At 21.5% G+C, this 20,312-nt stretch overlaps 2 protein-coding genes across 3 annotated transcripts in view; one reads left to right on the top strand and one right to left on the bottom strand.

Annotated features, from left to right (window-relative positions):
- Positions 1-20,312, top strand: part of LOC122508535 — an 843,732-nt gene that overhangs the window by 97,355 nt on the left and 726,065 nt on the right. The gene's annotated exons all lie outside the window — the stretch shown is intronic.
- Positions 7,463-18,638, bottom strand: LOC122508536 (5'-3' exonuclease PLD3-like). The gene is made up of 9 exons (XM_043621953.1): positions 18,393-18,638; positions 16,591-16,712; positions 14,970-15,318; positions 10,957-11,283; positions 10,357-10,485; positions 9,853-9,992; positions 9,220-9,385; positions 8,655-8,796; positions 7,463-8,354 (listed from the first exon to the last, which is right to left on the bottom strand). Exons 1-9 carry the CDS (start codon positions 18,441-18,443, stop codon positions 8,155-8,157), a joined length of 1,626 nt encoding a protein of 541 aa, XP_043477888.1. The 5' UTR covers positions 18,444-18,638; the 3' UTR covers positions 7,463-8,154.

Below are 20,312 nucleotides of genomic sequence, written 5' to 3'. Positions count from 1 at the left end.
TGTATATATGCTATATACAACTATGTGTGTAATGCTAATCGTCAAGCATTCCCTTTGACAGTTGTTTTGTTTAGATATATATCCTCTTATCGAAATCATGACCATTCTATTTATATGGATGTAATTGCTACAGAGGAGAGATGACTGTAGGTTGTCAAAGGCTGTGGACTGTAATTAAAGGTCTAGACACGTTCTAAAGTTCCTTGGATTATCACTGTATCAGGTTAGATGGGAATTTGTCGTATGTGATGCGTTTGAAGACAAAAAGATTCTTTTTTAGAAATCGTGTTTTTTTTTCTTGTCTTTTGAATTTTCAAGTTGGGTTATTGCAGTGAAGCTTTGGTAAAAAATCGCTGGTTACTCTCTCTCTCTAAATTCGAATTAGTAAAAATGTTTACTAATTTGAATTAATTAATTAATTAATTAATTACTTAATTAATTATTGACTGACTTTTTGCTTTTGAATTAGTAAATTTTTTAACTAATAAATTAGTAGAAATTACTATCCCAACAAAAACATCTTTGATGCAAAAAATTCCGCCAAGTAAAAGTTTTTGTAATTGTCCAAACAATTACTGAAATAAAAATTTACCAAGTAAAATTTATAACTAAAGTTTTTATATTAATTTATTATAATTTTACTAATTAGATTTACGAGTTAAGTCAACGTTTCACTTTATATTTTGGATTGTAACAAATAATATGAAATTTAATTTCATGTTTAACATGAGCAAAAACTAAAATCAAACTATTCGTCTTTATAAAGAATTTTTATTTAAGGCAATTTTAAAATCTCGGCGGCAATAGTTTTTCTAACTTACAATTGATGAAAATATTGACGCCAAGAATTTAAAATTGTCTTAAATAGAAATTTTTTATTAAGACGAATAATTAGATTTAATTTTTTGCTTATGTTAAATATGAAATTAAATTTCATATTATTTGTCACAATCCAAAATATAACGTGAAACATTGACTTAATTAGTAAATCTAATTAGTAAAATTAATAAAATAAATTAATATAAAAACTTTGGTTATAAATTTTACTTGGTAAACTTTTATTTCAGTAATTGTTTGGACAATTACAAAAACTTTTACTTGGCGGAATTTTTAGCATCAAAAATGTTTTTGTTGGGATTTTAAAACTTTTTGCGACATTTCAAATTTTTAAAAAATGCATGAATGATAATATTAAAAGGGAAAGTGTTTAGAAATTTATCTTCTATTTCAATGTTTTTGAGAAAATTTAAAATATTTCAAAAAATACGAAATGTATTAAAATTTTCTGAAAATCCGTTAAGTAGTTTATAGTATCTACGTTTGTCTAAATTTTAAAAAATCCAAATGTTTTAAAAAATACGAAATGTATTAAAATTTCCTGAAATATTATATCGAGATTTTAAACCAATTAATAATATTCTAGAATATTTTACAAATACGTTTAGAAGTTTAGTCTCTAGGTTTGTCTAAATCTCGAACTTTTGTTCGGAAATCACGATTTTTTGGAAAAAAAAATATTTCCAGGTTCACTTGGGTTTATTTTCTAATTGCAAGATATTTCCTGATACAAAGAATTTCCATTCTTTGTATCAAGAAATATTTCCTTTTCCGTGGAATAAATTTAACTTTTCTTCGGAAATCACGATTTTCAGGAAACAATTTGAAAATATTTTCAGTAGGATTTGGATTTATTTAAATTTCATTAAAAATCCCATTGTATTAGGAAATTTTTTCATTTTTTATGGAACAAAATTTAACATTTGGATAGGAAATAATGATTTTCTCAAAATATTCTAAAATATTTTCAGTAGGATTTATTTGGATTAATTTCCAGAATTTTTATTAAAAATCCATTGCATTAGGAAATTGTTTAAATTATATAGAACAAATTCCAATTTAATTTGGAAAAGATGGTTTTTCTGAAAATGAATCCTTTCTTTACCTTTTTTTCGAAAAATAAAAAAAAATTTATTCCTTATGAATTTTTTAAATAAATATTGAAATTTTCGAAAAATAAAAATTTGAACTACTCTCGTAATTTTCAGTAATTTTCACCGCCGCTTTTTTTATACACTTATTTCATGATTCTGAACAATTAATCGTATGGATTTTCTAAAATTTTAATTTTTTCAAAAAATTTGATTTTTTGAAAAATAAAAAAAAATTGTAAATTAATTAAAGATTACTTTTATTAATTTTCTATAGTGTAATATAATTTCAGGTATTGAAAAAATGTAAAAAAAAAAAAAATTTGATACCCCCAAAAAATGATTATTTTTAATTGGCTCAAATTTAACTCGTAATACTTACAAAATTCAACTACTTCAAAATTTTTTATTATTTTGCGTTGCCGATTTTTTTTATAGGCTTTTTTGCGATTCTGAACAATCAATCGTATAGATTTTGAAAAATTTTAATTTTTTCAAAAAATAAAATTTCGAAAATGGTCAACAAATTTTTGTTTTGAATTTTAATAATGTATAATAAATTTAGATCCTAAATAACACCAGAAAGAAAAATTGTTGTGAAATATTATTTGGAAACACATTTTTTTGATGTTAAAAGTTATTTACTGAAAGTTGTGGAAAATTAATTTTTTGTAATGAAAATTATTTTTTAACTGAAAAAAATTTATTTTGAAATTAAGAAAATATACTTTTTAGCACCAGTTTTGGAATATGTATTAAATACGAAAAATATATTCTTGTATTAAGAATAGTATTTTTTCTAATTTTAGATATAAAATCTATAATAAGTGCTATAAGTATATTCTTGATTTCGAAATAAATTTTTCATAATTTTTTCGGTGATTAAAAGAAATTAAAAAAATGTTTTTTTCTAAATTATGTTTTATTTATTCTATATTATATTATTTTTTATTATTTACATAATATATTTTATGTTACATTATAATTATATTTTTCATTTCGCACTTTTTTTCTCGATTATTTTTCTTTTTTCCGTTTTCTTTTCTTTTTTGTAAAAGTGTTTGTGTCACTTTTATAAAACTTAGGTAATAGTTTGGTGGGTTTTTCATTTTCTTTGAACTTTTTCTTTTCTTTTTCCGCTTATATAAGACGAGTATTAAAATGATAATTTAAGTTATTTTTCCATTTTCTTATATATATACTTCCTTACTCGATTAAATTATTCGCAAATAGATTTTCTATTATTGAAGAAAGCTTATTATTTTTTTTCACAATTAATTTAATTTTTTTTTTTTTATTTATGTATTCTCTACTTTACCATTGAAGTATTTTTTTTCTCCATTAATGTTCTTTGATATCCGTTTCTTTCTTCTAATTATACTTTTCTGTCATCTTTGAAATAAATGAACATTTCGAAAATAAATTGTTTAGTTATGAAGCTTTATTAAAGAATTCGTAACAATTTATAAGCAGCAACAGTAAATTATAGTTGTCAATGAATTCTTTATAAAAGTTTTCTTTTCCAAATTAAGTCATTTTCATGTAATGAATATTTATTTATTTAAACAATGTATATGCTTATAAATATTAACTGCCCTCTTCGTGGCCTTTAAAAATATTCTTTTGAAAATTAAAATTATTTTTAAATTAGTAAAATAATAATAATAATAAAAAAAAATAATAATATTATAATAAAATTAATAATATAAAATCTGAAGTAAAAAATCTTAATAAAAATGTAATATTTTTATTAGTTACTAAAGAAAACAAAAAAAGGTTTCATTTATTATTTATTTAAATAATAAACTGTTTAGTTTTAAAAATAAATAATTATTGTATAAAATAATGAAAAGGAAAATACTTACCTTATCAGTGTTTATATAATAATTATTATTCCTCTTGAAATGACTTTAGTAATCTGCATTCAATCGATTAAATTTGGTCACGTAAGAGTACCAATTTCCGTTACCAATTTTTTTTTCTCCTTTCTTTATTTGTGGTTGTACCTTAATTCCTTCCTTCGCTTGCTATCTTGCAGGGTCAATGTACGAAATAAGGAAAGTTTCGAACCCGAATCTTCTTTTCTCAAGATCAAAAAAAAAAAAAAAAAAAAAAAAAAGGTGGCATTTTTGAGTGCATTTCTTCCACTTATAAGAAAAAAATAAAAAAATGTTGGGAACTTTTGGTGGTTCATTCGCAATATAGATTGGGGAATACCCTTTAAAAAGAAAAAAAAATTAGTATTTTCTCCGAAATTCACTCATGTCAGAAGAATTTTTTTTTGAACGATTTAAATACGATTAACGACGCTCGTTAAATTTTTGATAATTTATTTATAAAAGAAATTTTATTAACAAAAAGATTTTAAACAATATTTAACTTGATATTTTGAATAGTTTATAAATAAAAAAAATATTAAAAAGAATAAATTAAATAAATTAATTTAAAAATAATAAAATTAATAAATTTAATAAATTTAATAAATTTAATAAATTTAATTTCAAATAATAAAATTTATTTATTTCTTTACTGTTTATTTATTATAAAATAAAATATGAATAAATAGAAAAAATACAAATTTGTTTAATATTTAAATTATTATTTTTATTCCTATTATTATTATTATTATTATTATTATTTTTATTATTATTATTAGCTATTATTATCATTACTATTACTATATTGGTATCCCCTCTAATTACATTTATTTATTTATTTACAAAACCAGTTCCCCGACTCCTTTATTTCTTTTTTAATAAATAAAATAAAAAATTTACGGAAAAAATTTATATATTATTAAAATTATTATATTAAATATTTTATATATTAAAAATAATAATTATTATTACCTTTTGTTATTAAGTAGTTAATTTATTATTGGGGAAAATCTAATAAAGCGAAACAGTTTTGTAGTTAAATTTCAAATCTTTATTTTTGTATCGCTAGCTTTTAAAATTTACAAGGCAACGTAGGAAGTTTTTGAAGACATGTATTTGTACGAAAGGTGTTAGATATTATAGGTACTTACAATATTATATACAATTTTATATAATTATGCATAACATATTATGTAGCGTAATTTACAAAAATAATAATATATCACCCATGAATTTATATTTCGAATTATTTCTTTTTGAAATATCTTTCCGAAATAGTGTAAAAAATATTTTACAAAAAAGAATAAAAAAATCGAAACTATTATAAAAATAACTAATCAAATTTTCTCTTTATCGATTTGCAAAATTTATTGATAATTTTGCTGGAAAAAAATACTGAAAATTGTTTTTTCAAAAAAAAATTCAAAGTTCGTGTATTTTTTTACAATTATTATAATTTTAAATTGTATAAAATCATTTATACGTCTATTCCTTTTCTTTTTATTAATATTATGCAAAATGATATAATTATATAAAAAATTTGGAATAATTTTTTGTTGTTGTTGGTTTAACAAAAAAGTAATAACACACATACTTATAATACTCATTCAGAAATGATATTTTAACCCCTTCTTGTTACAAGAGTGGATTTTAATTTAACATGTCAGACAATGATCGATTGCTTCAATACATTTTGATCAATGCTTCTACATTTTGTTGAAGCTTACACGTTTTCAAAAATACTCTTTTAAAAGCAATATATGAGAAAGAAAAAGGTCAAATAGCTCTTAAGAGTAAACAATATATATGTATAAAAAAATTATTGCAAACATATTAACATATTACTAAATATTATTCAAGATTCATTGATTATGGAAATATTATATCGACGATAGATGTGATGAATGTTGAGAAAAAAATTGATTAAAGGTCCTTAATAATTGACCAACAAAATAATGAGATTTTTTAACATTAATATTTTATCAAGAAAAAAAAAATACCTACAAAATTTTTACCTGAAACAAGTACAAATTTTATAATATTTTCGAAATTTTTAGTTGTTTCAATTAATAATTTCGGGTATTTTAGAGAAAAACTTATCGTCGTTTCAAGTGAAGATTTTTTTTTCGTGTAAATGAAAAAATTAATATTTTCAAAAAAATAGTTTAAAATTTTTAATATTTACTATTTTTTTAATTATTTGTACAATTTTTTAATGATAAAAATTTCCTTAAGTTTTAAAAAATTGCCACTTTCAAAAGTTGTCAATGTTCATAATAAAAAATTTTTTTTGCATCATTAAGACAAAAGTTTTAATTTCTGATGCAAAAATAATTTTTTCTCCATTCAAGAAAACGTAATTCAAAATTTATGAGAAAGAAAAAGTGACAATAAATTAAACATGAAAATAAATATTATATAAATTAGAATATTGAAAAAATTAAAAGAAAATTAAAAAAAAAGAAATAAATCTTTGCAAAAATCTTCCGCTCTTTTTAAAATATACAATTTTTTTTGTAGTTTTTGAGTAAAGAAAGAGAAATCGAAGAAAAAAAATTTAAAGAGAAATCCGGTTTTAACAATTGTCAGTTATGATCACGGTTATTGGTATATATGTAATCTGTTGAGCACACACACACATTATTTATTACCATGAACATTTGCAAATGACTTTCTACGTGTCATCAGTCATGTAATTGTGAAGTTCATCGTCTTCCATTTAATTTTAAAGCATTGTTTTTCGATTATTAGTTAGAAAAATCGCTTTTTTTTAATATTTAAAAAATTATTTTAAATTTTCAGAAAAAAATTTTAGTTAATCAAAATAAATATTAATTAAAATAAAGTTTAATTAATTAATTATTTTAAATAAACATAAATTTACTAAAATGAACGTTAATTAATTAAAATAAACATTAATTAACTGAATTGAACGTTAATTGATTAAAATAGTCTTTAATTAATTATTATTTCTACGATAAGATTTAAATATTCTTCTTTTTGATTTTCGAGGGAATTAATTTAAAAAAAATTATTACAAACAAATTACTTGAAAGGAAAAAAATTCGAGTACTTATACAAATAATTTTGCAAAAATATGAAAGTTCTGTTTATTTTTTGTCACTTTCTACAAATTAGCAAAGAATTAAGGACTCTTTAGTTATAATAAGTAATAAATAATAATTTCAATAAATTTTCAAAAAGTAATTTTTAACTTTTTAAAACTTTTTAAAAATAACTAATGTTATTTTTTTAAAGTCACGAATTTTTCGTAATTAAATTCACTGGTATTTCGTAACTATTTTCAATATTACAAAAATAGTATGTAATTTTTTTCATTAAGAACATAACAAAAAAAAGGGGGAAAAAGATTGAAAAATAATGAAAAATAATGAAAAATTAAAAATAAGTTTCTATTTGCTTATAAATGAAAAATTTCTATCAGTAAAATTAAAGATAACTTATATACCTTAAAATTAAAATTCAAAGTTTTTAATTAAAATTTATCATATCTATCGTCGATTTTTATTTCCAAATTGAAAGTAAAAAAAAATAGTAAAAAATTAAATATTTATAAAAAAAAATATAAATATAAAAAATAAAGTAAAAAAATTAAAATTTTATAATCTATCATAAATTTCTATTGGCATCCTGTTTTTTTTTTAATTGAGCACTTCACTAAAATGTGAAGAACACTGGAAATTTTTTTAATGCTTTTTTTATAATCTAAAAATTATTTACCGTTTTTATAGACATGTATATAAATTTATACACATTACTCTCTTTTATTTAAAGGATGACTGTAACATTAACAGAGACCATATTTTTTTTTAAAGAGGCACGTATTTGCAATTAAAGTAATTAATATTTATGCGCCATAAATCATTCATTCATTCCATAAAAGATATTTTTTATAATTACGTAGAAAATTCAAAATTTGTTAATATATAATCTTTTTACCACAAAAGTGGATAGAGTTCAAAGTTTACAGACTCCTATTATTTAGTCAATTGTAATAAAATTCTTTTGTTACGTTTAAACTTTTTTTTTTGTTCCTAACGATTGTTAATTACGCTATTTGTTCACAACCGTTTTTTATTTATAGTTATTTTTAAAATTTAAAAATATTTCCGTATTTCTTTTTTTTTTTGTTCTTTTCACATTTTTTTCAGCGTAAAATTATTTCTTATTATTAAGAAATAATTCTTAATATTTCAAAGATTATTATTTATTATGTTATTTGAATTTCTTTTTGTAACGAAAAGAGATAATAAAAGGCAAGATGAAAGGGGATTTTTTTTTGTTATTGATTAAGTAAGTATTTTAATTACTTACGAAAAAAATTTTCTTTAAGCAGGTACATGATGAGATTGTGTAGGTTGTAAGGGTCCTCTTTTTTTTGGATTTCTCTCGAAATTTTGATTCCAGCAAGATCCGTTTAATCGATGAACATAGGGCGAATTCCAGTCGCGAAGAAATACATTTTCTAATTGTTTTCTTATACTTTTGGTATTATTCACGCCATCGTCCTCGAAAACTGCACTCACCCCTGAAAAAATAATTAAATTAAATTATTAAAAAATAGAATATTCTTTCCGAATATTTAAAGATTAATTAAATTAATATTATATTATTAATTAGGATTATAATATATATGTAAATGTTTTTTGGTTGATTTAAATGTAGTATATAATTAAGATTATTAAACTATTATTTAATAACTGTCTTTAAATATTCGTTAATAAAATTATTGGCACGAATAATGAGATTAATATTATTATTACAATTAATTATGTTAATTATATAATTATATTACTTAGTAAATAAAAATTGTTGAAATAATATTTACCAGCAGTGGTAACGAAATAGTCGCCTGACCAATTACTGGTACCAATATAGGCAGCAGTATCCGTAACCATATATTTATTATGATTAACTCTTGTAAAAGGTATTTTATCAAATTCGGGGGTTGACGGAACAATAAAACGCCTCTGAAAAATAAAATCGAAATTTTACATTTAATTGACTTTGAAAATTAAGTTTTAGTTCAATTTATTTTTCACACACAATTAAACCTTGGGACATTTTTCTAAATTTTTAATTTAGAAATTTTAAGTAAAATTTATTCACCAAAGAATTAATTTATAAATTAATTAATTAATTCTAAATTAGTTCTTAATTAATTTATAAATTAATTAATTAATTAATTTATAAATAAATTAATTAATTAATTCTAAATTAGTTCGTAATAAATTAATTAGTTTGTACTTAAAATTATGTCACCTAACCAAGTTTTATTGTATGTAATTATAAATTTTTGTTTCCATAAATTTTCAATAAAATTAAAATTATATTAGATTAAATTAAATTAAATTAAATTAAATTAAATTAAAATTAAAATTAAAATTACTAACAACTTCAATTTTCACATTCTTGTACGAATTTGTCAAATCTTCTAGTGATTTTAAGAAATGATCTTCACTCATTCGCGAATGTTTCCACCATGAAATTAAGAGTCGAACGTTTATTTTTCCCTCGATTGCAGCAACTTTAAGGGCATTATCAATGATCGGCCAAAATCTGTAAAATTAAGGAACAAATCAATTCGTGACAGTTTTTTTTCCGAATTTTTTCTTTTTTAAATAATTTTATTTTAATATACACTGAAAAAAATTTGATTCGAAAAATTTAAAAAATCAAATTCAAAAAATTCTTTGATTCGAAAAACCAATTACTTGTCTATTATCAAATAAATATTTACTTAAATTAAATAATTTTTAATTAAGTCAAATAAATAAAATAAATTAATAAATAATAATAAATCAAATAAATTAAATTGTTCAATTCATATTTGCTTCCAATACTGAAATTATTGTTTCAAATACAATTTATTTGACTTCATTAAAAATTATTTAATTCAAGTAAATATTTATTTGATAATAGTCAAGTAATCGATTATTTGAATCAAGTAAATTTTTTTTCAGTGTAGTTGTATTTATTTTAATTAAATTCAAAAATTTTTATTGCAATGAAATTTCGTTACTTACCGGGCTTTCGGAGTGTAAAGCATCATTGGTATATAATCCATAACGGAAATGTAAATAAATTTCTCCGCTTTTTCTATGCAATGTAAAATAGCGTCAATATCGTCCGTTCGTCCCGGCGGTGATAATTTAGGGGGTGAACTCTGAAATTAAAAAAAAAGTTTACGTGAAATTTTATTATTAAATGGCAAAATATATTTTTAATTTAATATTTATTAAATTTATTTTATAGAGTTTATTTTCAGACTCTATATTGCTGCAAATAAATAAATAATATAGTTTAAATATAAATAATTAAAAATATTTTTTTTCGTTCATTTAATACATAAAGTTAAATTATACTTTTTTGGTTTTATTTTGAAAAATACAATTAATTATTTTATTCTTATTTAAAAGAAAACTAACTGTTAATAGTTAATTAATTATTAAACATTAATATTAATTAATTAATTAATTAATTAATTAATTAATTAATTAGGAAGTAATTGATAAATAATTGTTACTCACTGACAAAAATGTTCGATACTGAACGCCATCAACAGTCATGGACATTGGATTTTTGACATTAACTTTTGTAGTAACATTTGCTGGCCAACTTGGCGGCACTTGATTCTTTTCTCCAACCAACCAATAAACCTAGAAAAAATAAATAATTCACGTGAAAATTTTTTTTACAGAAAATTTCGTGAAAATTAATTTCAAATGTAATTTAAAAAAAATAAATTGAAAAATGAACATTTAGAGAATTTAAGAAATATATTAAATTAGTTTAAATATTAATTTTTGCTCTCTTGAACTTAAATTAAAAGTAGGTAATAGATTAAGAATTAATGAAAATAACTTTGAGAGTCAGTTTGAAAAAGAAAATGAAATTAGTTTAAAATTTTAACTCTAAAAATGAATTAAAGTTTTGTATTAAACATAATTTAAAAAATTAATTTCTATATTAAAATTGTATAAATTGAAATGTTTGAATTTAATTTTTTTCTTTTTAAAGTTGAATTAATTAAAAGGGGAATGAAGAATTAATCAAGTTTGAAAAAATGGAGATTAAGTTTTTTGTGAAAAATTAATGAAATTATATTAAAAATTTAAAGAGTCTCTTACATCGAAAACTTTAGCTATATCTTCGGCTAGGCATGAACAGTTCATAGCGACAAAACCAAGTTCTTTAACTTGAGTTAAAGCTCGCCAATCCATATTCGCTGAACCAATATACACGTGTTTCCTATCTATAATCCAAAGTTTCGTATGGAGAATTCCACCGCCAATAAGGGCTGGAAAGTTTAAACTTCTCACTTGTGCATTAGCCTTTTTACTCAAGAACTCGGTATCAGTGTTTGGATTAGCTTGCGTGGGTACGTTTTGTGCAATTTTCAGTGTCACTCTTCGATCCCTTCCGGCTTCCAATAGCGCTTGAAATACGTCCTCGCCCTGAACAAAAGAAATTGGCAAATGCCAGTTTAAAAGGGGGTTGTGTGTGTGTGTGTGTATGTGTGTGGGAGGGAGGAATGAAGTTGAAATTCCACAACATATATTTATATGTTTGTACATTTATTTTGCATTTCTTCAGAGATTGACAATTTTTTTTTTTCATTATTTTTTCGTCCTTTTTTCATTCCTTGTTTTTATTTTTTCTTTCATTATTTATTTTTTTTCTTTATTAATTATTATTATTTTTTATTTATAATAATAAATAAAAAATAATAATAATTAATAAACAGGGTTGCTACAGAAGTCTGTTTTTAAATTTTCATGACTTTTCCAGGTTTTCAGTACCAAATGTGATAAATTTTCAGGTCACCTTTTTAAGTTATAAAAATATTCACGTTAGATTATCTCTGTTTCTTTATTGAACCATATAACAACGATAATAATTATTAAAAAAAGAATATTTTTAATATTTCGATGATTTTTAAGATGTAAAATTTTTTTAAATCTCAGACCTTTTTTAAAAATCCCTGACTTTTCCAGGTTTTCCAGATTTTCCAGGTTCTGTAGCAACTCTGAATAAAGAGAAAAAATAAATAAATAGAGAGAAAAAAAAAATATTTTTTATTTATTTTTCTCTTTATTCATTACACAGCCACACAAAAAAAAAAAAGTTCTGATCTGGGGGTCTCACTATGTAGACTTTATGTTTTTTGGGTCGCTGAATCCGAATCCGAGGTCCATTTAACCCCATCAGATCAGGATTTTGACATAACCTCAAAAAACCAATATGGCGGACACATTTTTGAAAAGTTCATCGGATTCGCTTGAAATTCGTTACTCGGGGGTTTTTGGGGTCGCTGATTACGAATTTGAAGTCTGATTTCAAAAATTCAAAATGGCGGATCCAATATGGCGGACAAGTTTTTGAAAAATTCATCGGATTCGCTTGAAATTCGTTACTCTGGGGTTTTTGGGGTCGCTGATTACGAAATTGATGTCGGTTTTTCAAAATTTTGAATTTGAAAAAATTTTGAAAAAAAAAAAAAATTTGAATTTTGAAAAACCGACATCATTTTCGTAATCAGCGACCCCAAAAACCCCAGAGTAACGAATTTCAAGCGAATCCGATGAATTTTTCAAAAACTTGTCCGCCATATTGGATCCGCCATTTTGAATTTTTGAAATCAGACTTCAAATTCGTAATCAGCGACCCCAAAAACCCCCGAGTAACGAATTTCAAGCGAATCCGATGAACTTTTCAAAAATGTGTCCGCCATATTGGTTTTTTGAGGTTATGTCAAAATCCTGATCTGATGGGGTTAAATGGACCTCGGATTCGGATTCAGCGACCCAAAAAACATAAAGTCTACATAGTGAGACCCCCAGATCAGAACTTTTTTTTTTTTTTGTGTGGCTGTGTTATTTATTACAGGCTTCGCACTCCTCTACTAAAACCTACAATAGTACAATTTTTTTAAATATTCTACTATTTGGATACTTTTTTTTAGATTTCAGCCACTAAAAGCTACTATTTCTGTTTTTTTTTTAGAATTGCAACTACTTTAAATACGTTAATTCTAGAAATCAAAAAACTATTCTCAAAAATTAAAATTAAATTCTTTAAAACGATTTAATTATTTTCATAAATAATAAAATTCCCACAAGAATTTAATTAATTTAGAATAGCATTTACAAATTAATTTCGAGAAAATAAATTATTCAATGTTTAAAAAAAATTTTGATAAAATTCTAAGAAAGAATTCAATTATTTCCATAAATAATAAAACTCATCGACGAATTTCAATTATTTTTAATACTATTTTAAATGAATTAATCGAAAAATTCAATTATTTTCACAAATAAAATTTTCCAAAAGAATTCAATTATTTAAAATAAAATTTTCATAATATTTATTATATTACGAAAAAATTAATTATTTAAAACAATGTTTATAAAATTCTTATGAAGAATTCAATTATTTTCAAAAATAACAAAATTTTTCAAAGGAATTCAATTCTTTCGAAATATTTTATTAAAATTTTTCGCAATAATTCAATTATTTTCATAAATAATAAAATTCTTTTCAGGAATTCAATTATTTTTGAAAATTTTAATCAAATTTTTAGGAACTATTCAATTATTTACATAAATAATAAAATTCATCGCAGGATTTTAAATATTTTTAATACAATTTAACAGGAATTATTGCTAAAAAAAAGTAATTATTCTTAAAAATTTAATTTCAATTTCTCGAAAAAATCAATTATTTAAACAATTGTTTTTTTTTAAATTCTTTGGAAGAATTTAATTATTTACAAAAATATTAGAATTTTACCCAGGAATTCAGTTATTTTCAAATATTTTAATAAAATTTTTCAAATGAAATCAATTATTTTAAATTCAATTTTAATTAGATTTTTTTGGAATAATTCAATTATTCTTTTAGATTTTAATAAAATTCTTCCCAAGAATTCAATTATTTACATATAAATAATTCTTTGAAAGAATTTGATTAAATCGATAAATAAGAAAATTATTCCCGAAAATTCAACTATTTAGAGGCATTTTAATAAAATTCTTTGCAACATTCAATTATTTTCATAAAGAACAATATTCTTCACAAGAATTCAATTGTTTTTAAAAATAATAAATTTCTTCTTGGAAATTTAATTATTTTAAAAAATTCCAATGAAATCCTTCGCAAGAATTCAATTATTTTCATAAATAATAAAATGCTTTTTAGGAATTCAATTATTTAATAAATTTTTTATAAACATCTTCGTAAGAATTTAATTTTTTTCATGAATAATAATAATCTCAGGAATTCAATTATTTATATTAGAATTTGCATAAAATTAGTCGAAAGAAATCAATTATTTAAAAATTTTTATAAAATTCTTCGCAAGAATTAAATTATTTTTATAAATATTTAAATTCTTTCATGAATAATAAAATTCGTTGGAGGAATTCAATTTATTAGCATCAGGATAAGAAAGAAGTAAATATTTTTTATGAAAATTAGGAAAAAGTTAGGAAAATAAAAAATATATGGAATTTTTGTCAGTTTTGTGAAGTTTCTAAACCGAGTTTTTTTGGTCATCAAGTTTAATTTTTCGACAGCTACTTTTTTTAATTTGAAAGCTACTTTTTTAAAATTAATTATCGAGTGCGAAGTCTGTTATTATTCTTTATTAATTTTTCTTCTTTTTTATTTTCTTCTATCTTTATTTTTTCCCTCTAGTTTTTTCTAACTTTATTTTTTCGATCTTTATTGTTTTCTTCTTTTTTATTATTTTCTCTCTTTATTTTTTTGTAACATTATTTTTCTCTAAGTTTATATTTTCAATCTTTATTTTTTTCTAACTTTTTTTCTATCTTTATTTTTTTTTCCTTTACTTTTGTCTACCTTTTTTTTCTTTATTTATTTTTTTCGTCGCCAAATTTTATTGATAATAGTAATATAGAGTTATTAAAAATTAAAGAAATTTGAAAAATTAAAAATTATTTCCCTAAAATTTTCAACAATTATGTGAATGGAATTTTTTTTCTGTGTATTTATTTTTCAAAAAAATTGACAATCGAAAACCTTTAATTTTAAATGTTCGAAAATTTCTGATTTAATAATCGTTTTAATGTAAAATTTCCTTTAGTTATTGTTTGGCATTAGTTTGTCGATTGTCACTTACTTCTTTGGCGCTGTCGTGAGGATAAACGTCTCCTCGTTTCATTGTCCAATAATAGGAGCCTATTTCAATTGTACTTTGAGCGGACTCTATTAGATCCTTCCATGTCTGATAAGTACTTTGGTGGATTAGGGAATTATTCGGGTAGATGAGACCGATTGGAATTGACTCTGTTAGGGATAAACTGCAACTATCCATGCAAGATAATTTTGAATTATTTTCAATTCTTGTTGAATTTAATGCTTGCTTATCGGCTGCGTCGAGTAGCGGTAATAATACAACCAAAACAATTAATATCAAAATTACAGTGATTGGTATGCAACTTGGTTTACACCAACTCTGCGCCCCCCATCTACAAAAAGAAATTCACATTTTTTTTATTTTTTATTTTTAAATTCAGAAAAAATAAATTATTTCTTGTGTTATGAGAATTTAACAAAAATATCAATAATCAAATTCTTTACTATTTGTTTATAAATTAATACTTTTTTTGGGGGGAAAATATTAATTTATAATAATTATTCTTTGTTAAGCATTGCAAAACAATTGATTAGTAATAATTATTATTATTGGTTTCGTTACCTACTATTTGTTAAATATTAATAAATATTTTTTAGCAGAAAATATTAATTTGTAATAATTATGATTTGATAAATATTGCAAAACAATTGGTAATATTTATTGTCCTGTTATTTTGTTTGGATTTATAATTTTAACAGAAAATAATTTTATGTATATGAAAATTCATATAAATATTTAGTATATAAATTAAATTATTAGTCAATATTTAATAATTTAGTAAAAATAAATTATTAGTTTGAAAGAACAATAAATAAATTACGTTAAAATATATTTTTCACTCGAAGAAAATTTATTTGAATCAATGATTGATTACTTGACAATGATTTACTTAAAGTAAAATTACTTCTTACAAGTAAATATTTATTGAACAATTTATTCCAATAAATATTTACTTGTGAGGAATAATTTTTCGTTTAGAAAAAATGATTGCAGTAGAATTTAATTAAAAACATTAAAATTAAGTAATTTAAATAAATCGAAATGAATTTTATTCGAAGCAAATAAATTCTAAAGTTTAAAGCGTAATTGCTTTAAATACAGAATTTACTGGTTCGAATTTAATTTTATTTAAATTGAATTAAATGAATTAAATTCGAACCAGTAAATTCAGTATTTAACGCAATTAATAAATAAATAATTTACGTTATTTAAAAAAACGTTGATAAAAAAATACACATTTTTATTAAATAAATATTCAGTATAATATATATTGTATTAAATTATCAAAACATGAAACATTTTATTTCATTATTATATTATTAATACAATTAATATTAATTAATTAATATTAATAAAATATTTATTGTTTCATTTAATTTTTAAAATGTGTAAAACACAAATGAAATAAAATATTTTTTTGACACAAAGCAAGTAATTTTTTTATCTGAATCAAATAAATTTTCTTCACAGTAGTGTAAATAAGAAAACTTAGTTTCACTTTTAAGTTTCTAGTGAAGTTTTTTTATAATTATTTTTTTAAATATTTCGATTTTATAAAAATTAGATTTATTTTTTTTCTTTGAAACATTTTTTTTACACTTACTTTGAATTTGAACCATAATCATCCATATCGTTCCTTAACATAAAACCCGACTGATCCCAAAGTTCAAAATCCTCATCGATTTGAGGGGAGCTAACGCCCAGTCTGGTATTTTCAGATAACGTCTGAAACGATAGAGATCTTTAACTTTATTTATAAGTTATTTTGCGATCAATTTAAAATTGATATTAAAAAAAAAATAGGGTGAGGGGGAAATATTCTATAATCATTTCAACACTATTATATTGACAATATTCCTCTTGGGAATTTTTCATTTTTTTTCCTTAATAATTTATTCTTTTTGCGGAAAAATGAATTTTTTCTTTTGTATTTTAATTTCTTTTTTCATTTGAATTTTCAATTTATTTTTTCATGTATTTTCTAAAAATAATTTTTAATTAAATACTGAGAGTTAATAGAAAATTGAGCTTATGATAATTTTTCTAGTTAGGAAAAAATTTACTTGGAAAATTATTATGAAAATGTTTTTCCTCTGGGTATTTTTTTACTTTTACTCTAAATTACCGTGTGGAAAATTTTTATTTAAAAAAAATTCTTTTTCTATTTTTAAATTAACATTGAAGTGATATTTTTCATTAATTCTCAATTAGCAATTAGCAATTAGCAATTTGCAATTGAATAATTAATTTAATTGGTTATGTAATTTAAAATCAAAAAGTCTGGAATTGATTCTATTGTCATTTAATTATTTATTTTAACAAAAAGGGTTGTCATATATTTTATATTGATTTTTTTGTTTAAATAACTTATTGTCAGGTAAATAATTAAATATCAATTAAAAATAATTAATATTTCACTAAATTATGAATTTAAATTGTTTAATTATTTCTAGGTATTATTGTAAATTTTTATTCTATTATAAATTTATATATTATAAATTTATATATTATAAATTTATTTTGCTGTCCTTTTGTTTTATGGCAATTTTATTTTATTACAATTTATTTTTATTATAAATTTATTTGATTAAAAATTCAATATATTATAAATTATTTTATTATAAATCCACTTTATTACAATTTTATTTTATTATAGAACTACTTGATTACAAATTTATTCTATTATAAATTATTTAACTATAAATTATTTTATTAAATTAGTTTTAATTAATTTAATTTTCTTATTAATTTACTTTATTTAAAATTAATTTTATTATAAAATTGTTCGATCAGAAATTTATTTTATCATAAAGTAGAATAAATTATTTTATTAAAAATTTATTTTCTTATTAATTATTTATATTTTAAGTGATTAAAATAGAGCGAGAATATTTTATTCATTTGATAAAAGTGCAATTTATTTAACAATATTTCTCAACTTGCGTGTAGGCAAAATTTCTGCATACTTGACACTTTCTCGATGTTTATAAATTTTAAAGACAAAGAATTATGTGGAAAAGTTTTTAAATATTTCAGAGATAAATTAATAAAATTACATGAATTATTGAATGTCCGGGATTTTATCAAAAAACAAAATTAATTTCTACATTTCAAAACTAAAATTTTCTGTCAAAAATTTCGATGACAAAAAATTTGTTCTACTTGTTTTTTTTAAATAAATTAAAAATTTTTTTTTTTTGTTTTTTAGTAACAATACCTTTTAAAAGTTGTTAATTTACTGAATTAGTGAAAAAAAGAAACTTTCTGAAACTATTTTATAGGGAAAAAAAGTTGTAGGGGAAAAGTTTTAAATAAATTAAGGACTTTTATATGTCTATTTCCCAGATTCACGAATTAGACACTGTTTCACTATGTTTGTAAACAATAGAGTAAAACATTAAATACCTTTGTTCTTTTTTCCTTATTTTCACTAGCCTTCACTTTTGGTACTGTCATTCTAAATTTAATACTCCTTTCACTTTTCAAAGTATTACAAAAAACATGAGGAAAAAAAAGGAAAAATTTGTTAAATAAAAAACTTAAGAGTAGAAAATAACACTAGTCACGAATTGTCAAAATCACAGATTTTGTGGGGTTATGTTTTTTTTTGTTGTTTCAAAACGGGAACTGTCGACACGTAAACAAGCGCCATCTGAACAGGCGGAAATCAATGTAGAAATCCGACGTCTGCTACGAGCAGACGACATATTGTACTAGTTTGTGAAGGAGATTTAAAATGCATTTTGGAGTAAAATTATTCTCGTACACCAGAGAAAGTTTTATTTACTGAAAAATTAATTAGGTAAATTTAAATTTATTGTTGAGATTATTTATTGTTTCAACAGAAGTTCAACATTCAGGATTTTTGTTTGTTTTACAGCAAAAGAGGTGATAATTAATTTAAAAAGAAAATGATTTAAAAGCAGAGAAAATGAGTAGGAAAAAAAACACCTGTTGTATGTATGTGTGTGTGTGGTTGAAACAAACAAGAATGTGAATATGGCAACAACGCAAACTGGATGATAGCTACGTTTAAATGTCAGTTTTCGAGGTTGATGCATATTTGATGGTGTTTTCTACTTCATTGTGAAAGGGAGTTTGGGGTACTTTATTGATCGGTTATAATGTAACTGTTTGACACGAAACCCTTTAGGCTCAAAATGTAATTAATATTTGTACCGAGAATATATTGCACAAAATTTGTAATGATAGAATTTCTAGTGTCTGCGGACGTTTTCAATTATTTCATAACGTGAATGAATTTATATATATATTTATTAATCTTGAATGATATTCATTACTCTCTAAATTTGAATTTGTTGAAAATAACTAATTATTAAATTTTACTTTTAGGATTGGTCAAAACAAATAAAAAGTTTTTTTAAATAGTGAAATTTGACACTTTTTGTAGTTATTTACTTACTAATGATTAGTATTTTTCTACTAATAATTAGTAATTTTCTAATAATAATTAGTTATTTTCCACTAATAGTTAGTTATTTTTTACTAATTGCTGAAGCAAAAGGAAGGCCACGATTTTACTTTAATAATCTCTCTAAACTGGAGGTAGTAAAAATGTTAATTAATTCGAATAAGTAACTGAATTTTTGCTTTTAAATTAGTAAATTTGACTAATAAATAGTAATTTTTACTAATTTATTAGTAAAGTTAGTAAATAAGCAATAATTATTAGTAGAATTAGTGAATAAGTAGCAATTAAGACATATTTACTGATTTTACTGATAAATTAGTAAAAATTACTATATTTATTAGTAAAAATTACTATATTTATTAGTAAAAATTACTATCTTTATCAGTAAAAATTATTATATTTATTAGTAAAATTTACTAATTTAGTTGCAAAAAGTCAGTCACTAATTCAAATTAGTTAAAATTTTAACTAATTCAAATTTAGGGAGTTATTGTCTTATTTACTAAACATTTTTTCTTAACTAAAATTATATAACTTGCTAAAAGATCAACTAAAAAAATTATTATTTACTAATTATTTAACTAATAAATTTTGAGTAAAGAAAATACAATAAAATAGAATAAAAAAGTAGAATAAAACTTTATTATATTTACTGAAATTTTATTATTTAGTAACTAAAATTTTAGTAAAGATAATGGAACAAGAAACAAAAATAGAGTTTTATTATTTACTAAACATTTTTTCTTTACTAAAAAGTTCTTATTTACTAATGTTGTATTTAATTTAGAGATTTATTCTAAATTAGAATTAGTAAAAATGTCTACTAATTTGCATTAGTGACTAACCTTCTGCTTTTTAATTAGTGATTTTTATAAACAAATAGTAATTTGTAC

This window comes from Leptopilina heterotoma, unplaced genomic scaffold (genome assembly GCF_015476425.1).
Source record: "Leptopilina heterotoma isolate Lh14 unplaced genomic scaffold, ASM1547642v1 Lhet_54, whole genome shotgun sequence".
NCBI classification, from domain to species: domain Eukaryota; kingdom Metazoa; phylum Arthropoda; class Insecta; order Hymenoptera; family Figitidae; genus Leptopilina; species Leptopilina heterotoma.
Note: the sequence above shows the minus strand (reverse complement) of the source record. Positions and strands in the feature narration are given on the sequence as shown.

Excerpts from the sequence above, each read along its gene's own strand:
- LOC122508536 (XM_043621953.1), bottom strand. The coding sequence starts at position 18,443 with ATGACAGTACCAAAAGTGAAGGCTAGTGAAAATAAGGAAAAAAGAACA. Across the intron at positions 11,284-14,969 it reads CTCACGACAGCGCCAAAGAA|GGCGAGGACGTATTTCAAGC; the intron begins GTAAGTGACAAT and ends TCTTTTGTTCAG. Across the intron at positions 8,797-9,219 it reads AGAATGTGAAAATTGAAGTT|AGGCGTTTTATTGTTCCGTC; the intron begins GTTAGTAATTTT and ends TTTATTTTTCAG.